The following is a 15585-nucleotide window of genomic DNA, read 5'->3' on the forward strand; positions in this document are numbered from 1 at the left end:
CTGTGCGATATGACATTTGAAGATTGTAAGCACAGAGGAAGGTGAGGGAAGAGGTGAAGAAAAGTGCCTTGCATCTATTGGTAGTAGTTATACAGTAGTTCTAGCTGATTATCCTAAATATTCTTTTTTTGGTTTTTTTTTTAATTTCATGCTAGATTTCTTCTATTTTGTTGGTAAAGTGTTAGAACTAAGCTTTTCAAGCTTATCTATGAGGAGATGCCTTGGTGAATGCTTATCTTTTCTTCACAATCTTAAGGACTTTAGATCTGAATATCTAATTTTATATCTTATGAATGAAATTAGTAGGCTTGTCTTATATGTAAGCAGCATATCTAATTGCTTATTATAATTGCATGTATGTGGTAATTGGAGTTATCTGAAATTTACTGTATTCTACCAAAGTAACAATAGCTTTCTTGCTCTCTTCTGGCAGGAAGGAGGTAACCCCTAAAACATGGTGAATGTAGGTGAATGTGGGCTCTTTCTGTGGCTGCTCATTCTTTAGTCACCATTGGCTATTTCCACATCTTGTGGATATGTGCAGTATAGTTATCTGTAAGATGATTAGAGCATTTAAGATATCAGTTGATACGTCCATGGAAAGTATTGCCAGTTTAGTTGCCCCAAAGTGGAGGCTCTTTGGATGTATATCCATGGAAGAACAGTAAAATGTCAGACTCAGTGACACAACATTGTACCCTTTATTTGAGACCACCCAGTGTAATTTAATTAAACATAGTTAGATAAATACACAATTTGAAATATATTCAATAGCCTTTCCATTTACCTGCAGTTTCAGAACATGCTGGTGCATGTTATACTATAGTATATGACAAGTATATCAGATAGAAATATCAATTTAAGTAGTAACTGAGCAGATACTGTGTTGGTGCAACTCATATCTTAAAACTTTGTTTGAAACCTGTAGTCACACTACCTGTCATTCTATGGTAATTTGATAGTTTTGAAAATATTTAGGCTGTGTACATAAAAACTCACAACTCAAGCTTAACTAGTTTGACCCTGGAAAACATTAATTATTTCTCAATAGATACTCTTATTAAATTGATTGTATTGTCCCTTGACTCACCATTGCTTCATTACCCAGGCAGGTGTTGGGAAAAAAAACGCCAAGTGTCTTAGTGTGGATAGGCACTTTGTCTTTTGCTCTTCTTTCACTAAAAAGGCTCTCATGGCTTTTCTGGGCCTATGAAGCAAACACTACCTGTCAGAAAAGTATTGGCTCAACAAATCAAAGTTTATACAAGCCTGACTAAATACTTATTTAGTATTTAGTTGTGACAGAAGGGTGGGTGACAGAAGAAACAGCTAGATGATGGGGTCCCTAGATATTTTTTTAAAACCTGCTGCAGTAACTAAAGTTGAGTGGTCTTCTGTCTACAGAAATGTTTTTTCTTTGTGTGAAGAAAGTACTTCCTGCCCCCCCCAAAAAATTGTAACCTTAAATTGCTTAATTGCTTATTTCTCTTTAGTCTTTGAGCTACTGTTTTTTTCTCTAAGAAATCTGTCTTGTCCAGATATTTGCAGTGAAGAGAATGATAAATGTTTTTAAGTGGTGATTTAGTTTATTTTCTTCTGAGATGGTTGATGGTTGTCTGTGTACTCAAATACTAGTGTATTACCTCTGCTATTTTCAACGACCTTTCTAGATAGGGGAATTTATAGAAAATGGTTTTTATGCTCTTGGCCCTACAACTAACAATAAGCTTCTTTACATTGTTACAGCAAGCAAAAATGTTTCAAGCCATGGAGTTATATTCCTAATGGAATTATGCCAATTTTCTGGCGTGTTGTATATTGGACGTCGCAGTTTTTAACATGGTAAGTAAGGCAAAAGAATATGACAGACTATGATACAGGTACAGCTTCTAAGTACATCATCTTAACAGTCATAGCATAGTCTTTAAGAATATATATCACTATTCCACAGAGCTTCTAATCATGTATTATTTGCTAGCAGTGAATTTTCTTGAATAAGTACTGTACTAAATTGAGCATACTTTTTTTTTTTTTTGTTCCTTTTCAGGTGGCAACCATATGCTTTTGGCTCACTTTTATAGTTGAAACTGAGCAATTTACATATAGAGGTGTTTATGGATAGATTGTCTGAAAATAATGGGTTTTAGGCCAAAGAACACCAAAATAATTCCATGAATAAGTTGGGTAATTTTTGAGTAATATTGTAAATTATTTGTTTTTATTGAATGTGCTGTTTAAAGCTCTAGATATAGCTACAGCAAACTGATTGTCTGTGCTTTTGGGTTAGACTGGTGTGTGGTTTCTGATCAACCTATTATCAAATAATTATTTTGCTAGATCAGTCAAGAATATCAGGGTTGGTAGTGAGTTCTCAATTAACACAGATTTTTCATAGTAAAGCTAACTGTATTGTTTTTGTCTGCAGCTTGTTTAAGGTTTGCCATCAGACCAGTACATCTAGAATAAAAACATATAGCTAGGTAATTAAGCTTGGAGTCTTTAGCTTAAACACCCCTGTCTCAGTATCCTGCCACTACTAAACTACTTCTTTTTTTTTCCTGGTTGGCTGATGTGATTTGGTTTTGTTTGCTTTCTTCCTAGGATTCTGCTACCTTTCATGCAGTCATATGCTAGATCAGGAGGGTTCTCCATTACTGGAAAGATTAAAACTGCATTGATTGAGAATGCAATCTATTATGGCACTTACTTGCTGATTTTTGGAGCATTTTTAATATATGTGGCTGTAAATCCAAACTTCAATTTACAATGGTAAGAATAATGTTGTAAGTACTTGCATGAGTTCTTACAAAATTGTCACAGGTAATCTCTTCTGTAGATGAAATGGGTCTTTTTTAAAAAACAATTTTAGTTGATCTTTTTTTGATAGGCAGTTAGAAAGTTTTGTTAACTTTTTTTGTGGAAAGTGTACTTTAGACTATTTATAGAAGTTTGTCTTTTGGTTTTCTGATTTTGATATGTAAGGCAGAGGAATCCTCTTATATTTGCAAAGTTTTTTTTTTTCTCCCTACAAATGCATTTGCAAAGTTAGTGCAGAAACTTTCTCAGTGTTTTCAGAATAACACCCCTCAAAAAGTCTGTCAGTAGTTCCTGTGTAGTGCTTCCATCTACTGTATATTCTGTTAAAGGCGATAAGGTAAGTTAAAATAATTGGTATTTAGAACATTGCTAATGGTCTTCCATACTAGATACAGTAGTAAACACTGTCATGTAATGCCTAGTTGCTTTGAACTTCCACTGCTGAGTACAAATCCTGGGTTCTGAGGCTGTTTCTTATAGTGACTGCCCTTATGCTGTTTTGACCTCACTTTCAACAAGTTTGCTAAGTTCATGTTGTTTCTTAAAAGAACATACTCCTTTGAGAACAAACATTTTTGTCTTCCCTCCAGAGGGGACAGAAACATGGGAGATACAAAAAAATCATGACAGCTTTAACTGCGACCAAGTAGCAGACTGGCGCTTGGCAAGAATTACAGATACTAAGTCTGTTTCTGTAAACTTTAAAACCATATTGGTGCATAGATGCTTCAAGGCTGCTTTCTTGCAGGTGGGGTAGGAGGATGTTGTTTGTTTGTTTGTTTGTTTGTTTGTTTTTGCTGTTTTTTTTTCCCTTAGGAACCAGCTTCAGACTATTGGGATAGCTGCAGCAAACACATGGGGTCTATTTCTTCTTGTGTTGCTTTTGGGTTATGGTTTGGTAGAAATTCCACGTTCTCACTGGAATGGGGCCAAGAGGGGTTATCTACTCATGAAGACCTATTTCAAAGCTGCCAAACTGACAACTGAAAAAGCAGATGCAGAGGAGAATTTAGAAGATATTATGGAGGTAAGTAACTAGTTTTTGCTATGAAATTAGTGAAGGCTGTTGTTAATTATCTCTGAATTTCTGGGTGTTGGGTACTTGTGGCAGGAAAACATAAGTAGCATGAACTTACTGTGAAATACCAGTAAATTAAGAAGATCATCATAGTGTGCTACTTGATGGCGCTCAATCCTTTGTAAAAATCAAGAGAAATAGGCCCTGATGTGAAGAACTTGGCAACTTGATAGCCATGGCAACTTGATAACCATTATTTGTTGGTTTTATTCTTTTAGTGACACTTCTGGAATTATATTGGTCACTAATGAAATAACATTCTAGAGTGAACTTGAAAGTACAGTGTACAGATGTTTCACCAGTGTTCATGCAAATTGTGTATGTTTATTTTTATGCTCTGCTCCCATTACGTTTCTGGATTCTTGAGTTACCAGGCTAGATTGGCAGGACCATGCTATGTGCCTTTTGAGAAGAGAATATATAGATCATTGTTTTTTTTCAAATGGTTTAGTGAGCAATAGGCTCTAATGTAGTTCAAGAATAGAATTCAACCCATTGAATAGCTATTTCCTGTTCTACTGCTCTGATACCATGGCTTGGAAATAATACTTCTGAAGAGCTGTAGGATAGGGTGGTAACTTCTTCTGTGATTTTAAAAATGGGGGTTATGTTTCCCCTTTTCCTGTCAGTGGGAACTTCACCAGACTGGCATGACTTCTCAAATATGATGGATAGTGGCTTAGACACTTCATCCACCAGTTCCCGCAGGACCCCTGGGTGCATCTTATCAGGTCCCATGGACTTGTGCACCTTGTCGTGGCTTGAGCCTGGAGGACAACTGAACACCACACAGCCATTCACTCACCCCCTCCCTGCTCCAGCATTGGGAAGGAGAAAATGAAGCAAAAGACTTGGCTCAGGAATTGAGATAAGGACAGGGAGGTATGTTTCATCCATTATGGCAAAAGACAACAGACTCCTTAGGGGAAGGAAAAAAGAATGTTACTTTAACTCAAACACTAACAACAACAACACTTAACAGACAGAGTGGGACAGTGAGAAGTCACTTCCTCCCACCCCTCCCTTCTTTTGGGCTCAGCTCTGCTCCCAATCTCTCTACCTCCTTCTCCTCTCAGTGGTGCAGGGGTCAGGGGACCAGAGGTGCAGTCAGTTCGCCGCTTCTTCCTTCTTGTGAAGGAGGGAGGGAAGCTTCTGGCATTCTTCTATTGTTCCACGTGGCTCCCCTCTCATGGAAGACAGTCCTCCATGAACATCTTCCAGCGTGAGTTCTTCCCACAGGATGCAGCCATTCCTGTGCTGCTCCTGTGTGGATCACCCCCACATGTTGCAGTCCTCACAGTGCCAGACTACAACAGCAGGGACTTCTTCTTCCCTCAGAGTCCCAGCCTCCGTTAACTGCAGCTGCCTGCTTTGGTGTGGGGTCTTCCACAGGCCACAGGTCAGCCTCTGCTCCACTGGTGATCTCCATGGGTGGCAGGGGCGTGGCCCTGCCCTCTCACCATGGGATACAGTGAGGAGTCTCTGCCTTGGCGCACCTCCCCCCTTTTCTTCCACTGACCTTAGTGTTACACAGATGTTGTTCTTGTAACTCCTCCTCGCAAGTCCTCCAACCCCCTCTCAGGTTCCCCTTCTGAAATACATTATTGCAGAGGTGCAGCCACCATCACTAACTGGCTTGGCCTTGCCAGAGGTGGGTCCAACTTCGAGCTGGGGGAGCCACCGCTGTAGGCCCCGCCCCTGCTACCAAAAACCCTGCCACACAAACCCAGTACAACCTTCAGGTTCCTTAGATGGTCTCAAACCTGATCTTCTCCTACAATGGGCAGTTCTTCATTCTCCCAGTCTCCGCCTTTGCATTCTGGAACTTGGGCAGTGTGACTGGAGCACTTGCTGGTGAAGACTGAGGCAAAAATGTTGTGAATACCTCAGTCTTCTCCATGTCCTAGGTAACCAGGTCCCCTGTTTCTTTCCAGAGAGGGCCCACATTTTCCCTAGTCTTCCTTTTATCACCAATGTACCTATAGAAGCTTTTTTTGTTGCCCTTGATGTCCCTGGCCAGATTTAATTCTATCAGGGCTTTGGCCTTCCTAACCTGATCCCTGTCTGCTCGGACAGTTTCTCTGTATTCCTCCCAGGCTACCTGTCCTTGCTTCCACTCTCTGTAGGCTTCCTTTTTGTGTCTGAGCTTGTCCAGGAGCTCCTTGTTTATCCATGCAGAGCTCCTGGCATTTTTGCCAGACTTCCTCTTTGTCAGGATGCATCACTCCTGATCTTAGAAGAGGTGATCCTTGAATATAAACCAGCTTTCTTGGGTCCCTCTTCCCTCCAGGGCTTTACCCCATGCTACTCTGCCAAGCAGATCCCTGGAGAGGCCAAAGTCTGATCTCCTGAAGCCCAGGTTAACGAGCTTGCTGTGTGCCCTCATTGCTCCCCTAAGGATCTCAAACTCCACCATTTCATGGTCACTGCAGCCAAGGCTGCCCTTGAGGTCACACTCCCCACCAGCCCTTCCTTGTTAGTGAGAACAAGGTCCAGCATAGCACTTCTCTTCGTTGGCTCCTCTACCACTTGGAGAAGGAAGTTATCACCAATGCATCCCAGGAATCTCCTGGATTTCTTCTGCCCTGCTGTGTCGTCCCTCCAACAGGTAGCGGAGTAGTTGAAGTCCCCTGTGAGGACCAGGGCCTGTGAACTTGAGGCTGCTCCTGTCTGTCTATAGAGGCCCTCATCCACTTGGTCTTTCTGGTCAGGTGGCCTGTAGCAGACCCTCACTATAACATCTCCTGTCCCTGCCCTCCCTTTAATCCTGACCCATCAGCTCTTGGTTGGCTCCTCACCCATCCCCAGGCAGAGCTCCCTGCACTCCAGTTGGTCGCTGGAGTCCTCGTCTCCCCTGCCTGTCCTTCCTAAAGAGCCTGTATCCTTCCATTCCTACACTACAGTCATAGGAGTCATCCCACCAAGTCTCTGTGATGTCAGTAAGATCATAGCCACAGACTTATTTTGCCACACACTAAATTGCCACACTAATCAGATCTCTTGTGATGATAGGAGATTTTAGGAGATTTGGAGGGAATCCAGATTTACTGACAGTCATCTGTTAAAACAGCCTTTTATATGTTGAAGGACTGTCTATATGCATTTAGCTTCCCCTGTCACACTAAACAAATACAATTCTGTCTGCCTAATCATATTTGACAAGATCTCTAAGGCTTTACAATTATTTCTGTCCTCCAGACTCTAGAACTTACATCTTGTTTTTAAAGTGCTGTTTGTAATAGCAACAAAAAAGCATCAGAAGGTTATCTCTGGATTGCCAATAGGATGATGAATAAAAGCTAGTTCTCACTAAGTGTCCTGGTTTAGCTAGGATAGGATTAAGTTTCCCCAGCAGTTGGGGGGAAGCTCTAGCAGGACGTCAGCTCCTGGCACCCAAGCACGGGAGCACGGGAGAATCGGTGAACGCGTGTGTTATGTGATCTCTCTGCTCTCACTGCTCTATCGGTACATACCTTGCTCTGTTCATTGTTATTACTGTTATTGTTTGTTGTGTTGCTGTTGCACTGTTGTATTAAAACTCTCCTTATCTCAGCCCCGGGGCTTTGTATTTCCCTCCCTTTGTGGGGGAGGGCAGCGGCCGCGTGGTCTCGAACCCCAGCAGGGACTAAACCACCACACTAAGCCTGATAAACTGCTAGAGCCAGTTCTGATGCAACTTACCTAGCTTTTACGTGGCATCTTTTCATTACTGATAAATGCAAAATGGTCTCAGAAGTGAGCTATATGGAGATAAATGTGAGGGAGGTACAAAATGAAGTAGTGTAAAGTGATATTCATCAAGCTGCTTAAAGTAGTAAAAGTGAAACTAAACCAGGTAAGATAGAAACTCTTCCTCTTTACCTACAACTGAATCAAGAAAGTATTTTCCATTTCAACATATATGCATAGAAACCAATCCTCCACACACAGAATAATGTTTTCACACTGGCATTGTGGTTTTTAAAAGAAAATACATACATGTAAAAAAGTACCTTCAATTACCTCTTATTACATGTCTAGTAAAGTTGTGGCTTTTAGGAAGTTCTATTGTTTTTAAGCTCTGATGGTTATCTTTTCCACTGAGAGCGCTGGAACTCTTATCTGACCCTGTAAAATTTTTTAATCTATTAAACATAATCAAACAACTCTATTTTTTTTCAACAGGAAGTCCGTAAAGTAAGTGAGAGTATCAAGTATAACCACCCTTTGAGAAAATGTGTTGATACAATACTGAAAAAGGTAACAAATTGCTCATCTTCAGCCATAATTGTTCAACTGGGAGGGGGTGCCTCCTGCACCTACTGAATACCTGTACATTATTTTCTTTTTCCCTTAACAGAAAATCTCTAACTGGCATCTTGTGAATTTCTGATGAGACTTTGAGTTGAAATTCTTTGCGCAATGCTGTCTTAAGATGTTTGTAATTATCTGCTGTAATTATTTCGACATATGTAGTATTTTAGAAACAGAAAAATCTACACTTAGAGTGAACTTTTCAGTTCCATGAAATGCCCCAAACATTTACAAATAATTAGCAAAGAGCACTTGCTATTCCTTCATCTTCCATTTAATTTTCCCTTTTCCTTGTAGTGTCCTACTGAGTACCAGGAAAGAATGGGTAGGAACATGGATGATTATGAAGATTTTGATGAAAGACAGAACAGTTATCCAAGTGAAAAAAGTTTGGTCAAACTTCACAAGCAGGTATACTAATAAATGAGAGAATGCCTCACTTATGCTAACGTAGTGAGACTAAATGCTAGTCAAACAAGGATTTTCAATGCACTTTACCTGAATTGCTGAGTATAGGGGGTTTGGGGATTGCTACTTAACAGAAACTTTTCTCAATGAAAGAAAACATAGAAGTTTAATATCCCAAATGACGTCCAGATCAAATTTCTGGATGTGTAAAAAGTGTTCCTGACAGTGTTTTAACTGTCTGTGAGTAAGCGTTGTAATGATTGCTTGACAGTGCATTCTAGAAAAGAAATTGTAATAAAAGATTTATATTCACTAAGAAAATAATATAAATAAATATTTATATATATTTATATAACAAATATAAAAAAATAACAAAATAAAGTGGTGTATTGGAAAAAGTAGGCTGTTATTGCTACAGATAGATTGTGATAAAAGAACTGCAAAGTTCAGCAGTCATGTATGCAGTCCTCTTACCATTTATATATTTAGAGAATTAACTGCCTGCTTTTGTGAGTATACAGAATTAATCTCTGCAATTCTGTAATGTAGACATTTTTAAGGGATTTTGCAAGGCTTTTCTCTCATTTCTTGAAACAAGTATGTTGTAACCATAGTTTCTTGGAATTTATTGTAGGTAATCTATTCAGTACAAAGACATCGTCGTACACAGGTCCAGTGGCAAATTCTTTTAGAACAAGCATTTTACCTAGAAGATGTGGCAAAAAATGAAACCAGTGCAACTCGACAGTTTGTTCATACCTTTCATTCCCAGGAACCAGAAAATAAAATTATTCAGTATTTCTACACACCAACTGTTGGTAAGTGCTGTCATACAGATTTTGAATATGTAAAGGAGTAATTGGTACTGTTTTGTAAGAAGAACTGATTGTTTTCTGTTAGAAGTTCAGTTACAGTAGAAGGGAAGCAAATATACATCTTAATGCATTTATGTAATGGAGTAGCCATCAGATACTGACTTACGATCTTGACCATAAGCTTAAATTTTTTTACAACAGTAATATGTTGTAATAGCAATAGAAAACTTTGAAGCCTTAGAAGAAGAAAGAAGAAAGAAAAATAACAACTTTAAATTATGTGATCATGGCTACCTTCTACATTTGTGGGATGTTATTGAGGTGACACTGCTCTTCTAGTAAAGCAAAGAGGAAAGCACTCTTCATCTGTCACGTACCACACATCAGGAGATGTGCCTGCTTGTGCATCTTTTCAGAAAGTGTCTTCTCTTAATAATGTTTTAACTTTTAATTGGTTGTGTACTAGCAATGAGTTATTTCCAGGATAGGACAATATAATTTTACAGTCTAAGCTTTGTTTCTGAGAGGGTAACAGATGAACAGACAAGAAGCGCATCACCCATAGTATCTGTGCCAAAGTGGAGTTCTGTTCTACATGCCCCACACCCCTAATCCGTTAGCAAAATTTGCTTCCCAAATCCCACTCTGTTTTCCCCAGTTGTGCATATGATTCCTTAGGGCTGAGCCAGATCTCTAGGCATTGGAAAAGCCCTGAAAGTAAGTGTGTGACCACAAAGATTCCAGCCTTTAAGGGTGTGCATGCAAGAAATTTGTAACAGTTTTTGTGAGGGAGTTCCATTTCTGGCTGTGCAATTTTCATTAACCCATTCCGAATGTGTGTGTGCTTGTTTTTTCCAGAGTGGTACTGGGAATGTCTTCTACGACCATGGTTTTACAGGGTGCTTGCAGTTGTTCTGGCCACTTTCTCTGTAATTGTTGTGTGGTCAGAGTGCACATTTTTCAGCACAAAACCAGTTTTATCACTATTCGCAGTTTTCATACAGCTGGCAGAAAAGACATATAATTATATATACATAGAGGTAAGTTTGAGCTAATCACTCAACAAAATCTTTTCAGGTAAATTTTTATTACAATAGTAGATGAGATTGATTTAAAAATAAGTCTCTAAATAATCTGTCAACTTTCAGAAGATCCCTAATATATATAATACCAAACTTTGTTTCTGTGGAGGGAGTCTACCTTTTGCCACTTCTTACAACTCTTCAGTATGGGATGAAGGTGTGACCCAGTTCAGCTGAATACCTTGTGTAGAGTAATTTGTGAAACATTAACTTGGAGCATAGGTGTTCAGATTTTGTGTCTGATTAGCCGTGTGTGTGACCTCTCTTTCCTAAACAGGAATTTGCTGCTGACCAGAAATCCAGTCAGAGGTGTGACACATGCATGAACAAATTTATCAGTAAAGGAACCGAGCTGAAAACTTCCAGTATACTAACAAAATAGGTTGAATTGAATGCACTTGTTTTTATCACTTTTTGTTGGAAGAAAACTGTCAAATTAGTCAGTAATTATTGAGGCAATTACAGCAATTTCATTTACATAACAAAAAGTAGAAGAATAAATGTTCCTAGGTTCCACTGTGTTAGCTTATATGAAGTGCAGAATGTTACAAGTATCATTCTTAATTTAAATTAGTGTTGTAGTTTAACCCCAGCCAGGAACTAAGCACCACACAGATACTTGCTCACTCCTTCCCCCTCCCAGTGGGATGGGGAGGAGAATTGGAAAGAAAGGTAAGACTTGTGGGTTGAGATAAGAAGGGTTTAATAACTAAATAAAATGTAATATAATAATAATAAAAAAATATAATAATTATAATTGTAATGAAAAGGCATATAATTAAAAAAAAAACCCAAACCCCAAAAATGAAGACAAGGGATGCACAGTGCAGTTGCTTACCACCCACTGATCAATGCCTGAGCAGTGATCCATGCCTCCTGGCCAACTCCCCTAGTTTATGTACTGAGTATGATGCTCTATGGTACGGAATATCCCTTTGGCTAGTTCAGGTCATCTGTCCTGGCCATGCTCCCTCCTGGCTTCTTGTACATCTGCTCACTGGCAGAGCATGGGAGACTGAAAAATCCTTAACTTAGGATAAGAACTACTTAACAACTAAAACATCAGTGTGTTATCAACATTATTCTCACACTAAATCCAAAGCACAGCACTGTACTAGCTACTAGGAAGAAAATAAATTCTATCCCAGCTGAAACCAGAACAATTAGTCAACAAAACTCCTGAAACTCTTCTTAAAGCTGGTGTTACTGTCCCATCTCAAAATGAAAAATTAGACTGCAGTCGACCTGTTGCATGCACACACTATGTGCTGAATGCGTTACAACTTCTAGCAGAGTTCTATATTCAAACAACTTTTTTTTTTTCCTCAGATGGCCTGTTTTCTTACCATCTTTTTCCTAAGTATCTGTGTTTACTCTACTGTCTTCAGGATCCGTGTATTTAACTATTATTACTTAGCTTCACATCATCAGACAGATGCATACAGTCTCCTTTTCAGTGGCATGTGAGTATGTGGCATATATTTTCCAGATTTTCTGTCAAATAATTGAAAGTGTCCGTAAAACTTTGATTTATATTCTTTCATTTATAATCATACGAGTATAAATCCTAATAAGCTGTACATCATTATTCTGTGATGTGTCCAGTTATGATTTCTTGATATTTCTAGTGCAAGAAATTGTTTTAAATGCTGTTGCCTCTTGCATTTGTGAAGGTTATTTTGCCGTCTCACTCCACCATTATGCTTGAACTTTTTGGGTTTGACCCATATGGATGCAACAATCTCTCACAAAAACACTCAGCCAACTGCTTATACATCTGTAAGTACAGAAAATGTCATTTTGAGCTTTCTATATGGTTTGGAGAATAGGCAAAATATTTTAAAATACTTCTTATAGTAAGATTCAGACATTCAAATCTCTTCACTAGTATTAAACAGGGTACAAATACTTACTGATAGACCAGGAGTTTGGTAATGATTGCTAGGGGTCATCACTAGCTCAATTATTTTGTTTTGGTCTCTTTATCCTAAGAAAGTATTATACTGAAGAGTTCAGACTGTTCTTCACTTCCTAATAGTTTTAGCTTCCACTGGCTTTAATGTATGGGACACCTTTATAGATCGGGCAAACCTAACTTGCCACTGAAAACCAGTGAGTTTGGTTTTACTAAACAACAAATTTCTGTAGGACAGCAAGTTACGTCTCATGTCTTAATTAGCAAGTAGATTCTTAGTATTGTCCAGACACTCCTTTCACAGCAGATGAAAAGATCCACCAGATTTGAACTGGTTCTGGATTAGGTGAGACAACAAGATCTAGCATCTTAGAAACCTGTACGTGGATACACTGTTAGAGGTGGCATTTATATCTAGTTATTCTGGGTCAACTATCTGAATCAGATCTGTGATGATAATACTTATGCAGGTTTCAGTAACTGTAAAGGATTGTGTGTTTGTGTGTAGTGGACTGAAAATAGTGAGATGGCACAATCTTTATGGATATAGGTAGAATATATCTGATTAGAGCTTGTTCTTGTGGATTTTTTTTCCAGATAATGGGATCCATGAGAGTGCTGTCCTTCATTGCAGATGGATTCTATATTTACTACCCAATGCTTGTTGTCATTCTCTGTATTGCCACATACTTTAGGTAAGTGATTTGCAAGACAGATCCTCCATGTTTCTTTACATTAATAATATTAGTTTCAGTGATCAGGAAAAGATTCACTCTCCTTTTCCAACAGTTGAATTGTGACACATTAATAAAAATGCAAAAACTAAACCAATAAGTGGCTATTTATATATGTGAAATGTGTGCATTTTAAGAATATTGACTGTATTAACTCATAAGTGAGTTGTGGAGTTTTTTTCCCCATTAAACTTCGTTCCTAGATTTTGAGGTCTGATCTGTTCAAACTCTGGAGCCCACAAGCATTTAGATTCTGCTTTTGAGATTAAAATTACCATGTTTTCAGCAAGGTTTTCTAATAAACTAATAAGCATTATCAGAAACTTTAGGTAATGAACTTTCTAACAGACTCATAACAAATTTCTGATTTGTTACCAGACTTCAGTTTGAAAGCATAGTGGTTTAAATCATTTGATCTTGTTTCCCTAAGCCACAGTTTGTTGGCTGGAAGGGTATTTGCGGAAAATACTGTTGTAGGCTTACTTTATCCTTACATTCCAAATATCTGCTTTTGACCAATGTAAGGCATGAGATACTTTTGGTCTGACCTTGCTTGGCTACATTTACGTTCACTTCTTATATTTTGTATTACCATTCAGTCAGGAGCAACGTGTATGTTTTCAGTCATGTAGAATGTAGTTAAATGCCTTGAATGTCCAGTAATACATCCATAGATGGTAAGACAACAAGGATCCAGTCCTGGGTTTTCCCTGCTTACCTTTAGGTTAGGTGGCAAAAGTGGTAGTGGAGGCAAAAAAAAAACCTAAACAGGAAAGTCAGTGACAAGAATATAGTTTGTGTGGCTTCTTGTCCATGATGATTCTGGGTCTTGAATGCCATAGTGAAAAGGAAGAAGAGAAACTAAAGGAGAGGAAGCTGCTTTGCATGAACCTTAATGCCCTCTAATAATTCAGATACATGCAAAATTGAACGTTTAATTAAAATCTGTCAAGGAAAGCTGTCTCCCTTATTTAATCCAGCAGTCTTAAAGCTCAGATAGTATAAGAGAAGGAACTTTTCAACATAAATATACAATGAAGCCAATTTTGAACATGATATTGATTCTACAGTTTGTAGAGAGGAAAACAATAACAAAAACAACAGTTGCATTCTCTGGCGTGAATTTGAAAAGGTGAAAGTGGCTTCATGCTATCTAGTTCCAGGAGTAGCTTAAAAAAGATGGAGCAAGCTTATTATCTGACTGCTGTCTAACGGGTATCGCAAGTGGCAGCCAGCATCGCTACAGCTTAAGAGTGTGTGAAACATTTCTCCTGAGTGAAACCTGAGGTGAAGGTAGCTTTCCTATGTTATTACTGTTTCAAAACCGCAGAAATCATAAAAGGCACAATTTTTATAGTAATTGTCTTCTGGCAAAAAAGAGTCAATGAGATATAGGTATAATTTCTGTTATATATGTGAACATTTCAAGCAATTGTCTTAATCATTTGCACTAATCTCAGACTATAAACAGTTTTATCTCTCTATTTCAATAGGATTATTCTATCACTTTCAATTGGATTTAGGAACATGTCACTTCTGAATTTTCTGATTTCTGAGCTAGTATAATAACCTGTCTTCTATATTGCTTTTTTGCTTGAATTGTCCATAAATTTCTGAATAATTTGTTTTACATTTTTCATTGTAATACATCTAAACTATTCATTGTAGATTAACAAAGGAAATTGCTTCTCCTTCTGCTTTTACCAGTTTAGGAACTCGTTGTTTGAATCTTTTGGGATTCCAGCAGTTCATGGGGGATAGTGAAATGACCTCTGATTTGATTGATGAAGGAAAAGAGCTCATCAGAAGAGGTAAGTTAGGTTCTCTATCCCAGTTTTCATACAAAATATAATATGTTGTTGCATTAAACTTGTCTGAAACGTTGCACAAAAATAGCCCCAACATATAGCTTGTCAGTATTTTGCAAACTGTACTGAGGCAGTCTGCTGCACAAAATACAATAGACTTACAGCATTATGGGTGCTATATAAACAGTGCTGGACTACACTGACATCTTAAGTAATGTATCAGTTTTACTTATCCAGTATCTGAATTCAGATATTTCTAAATATTTTACAGTTCATTTAAGTGGTACTCCTCTGAAGTCATTACTGATCTAATAATACCTGAGCAGGTGCTTGTGTAATATGTCATAAAGGATAGTTAGCACTTAAATTGTCTTTATCATCAACAAACTAATTTTAATCTTTCGTTGTGTAAGTGCGTTGATTGAGCTGCCCAAATTCTGTCATTGCTGTCATTTCTGTTTCAACTAACTGTGTTTTATCACAGAAAGCTTGTTGCTCTATAGAGATGTAATTTTCTGTTGTTTTGGAGAGCCTTTTAAATTTTTTTATGATAATTTTTATTGAAAATGTTTCTTGAAGAAAATAAAAAATGTTTCTTTTTATTGAAAGTTGTTAAAAGCTGTTGTGGTTCTTGA

The 15585-nt window shown here is 38.1% G+C and overlaps 1 protein-coding gene across 5 annotated transcripts in view; it reads left to right on the forward strand.

Moving 5' to 3' along the window:
- Positions 1–15585, forward strand: part of LMBRD2 (LMBR1 domain containing 2) — a 35280-nt gene that overhangs the window by 8346 nt on the left and 11349 nt on the right. For all 5 annotated transcript variants that reach the window (XM_074857059.1, XM_074857062.1, XM_074857061.1 and 2 more), the window contains 11 exons: positions 1747–1842; positions 2602–2769; positions 3634–3844; positions 8060–8134; positions 8486–8599; positions 9231–9414; positions 10270–10451; positions 11823–11956; positions 12167–12272; positions 13006–13103; positions 14850–14953. In XM_074857059.1, coding sequence (XP_074713160.1) covers positions 1747–1842; positions 2602–2769; positions 3634–3844; positions 8060–8134; positions 8486–8599; positions 9231–9414; positions 10270–10451; positions 11823–11956; positions 12167–12272; positions 13006–13103; positions 14850–14953 — 1472 coding nt within the window. The remainder of the gene's footprint in view (positions 1–1746; positions 1843–2601; positions 2770–3633; positions 3845–8059; positions 8135–8485; positions 8600–9230; positions 9415–10269; positions 10452–11822; positions 11957–12166; positions 12273–13005; positions 13104–14849; positions 14954–15585) is intronic.

Source organism: Strix uralensis, chromosome Z (assembly GCF_047716275.1).
Source record: "Strix uralensis isolate ZFMK-TIS-50842 chromosome Z, bStrUra1, whole genome shotgun sequence".
Taxonomy (NCBI): Eukaryota; Metazoa; Chordata; class Aves; order Strigiformes; family Strigidae; genus Strix; species Strix uralensis.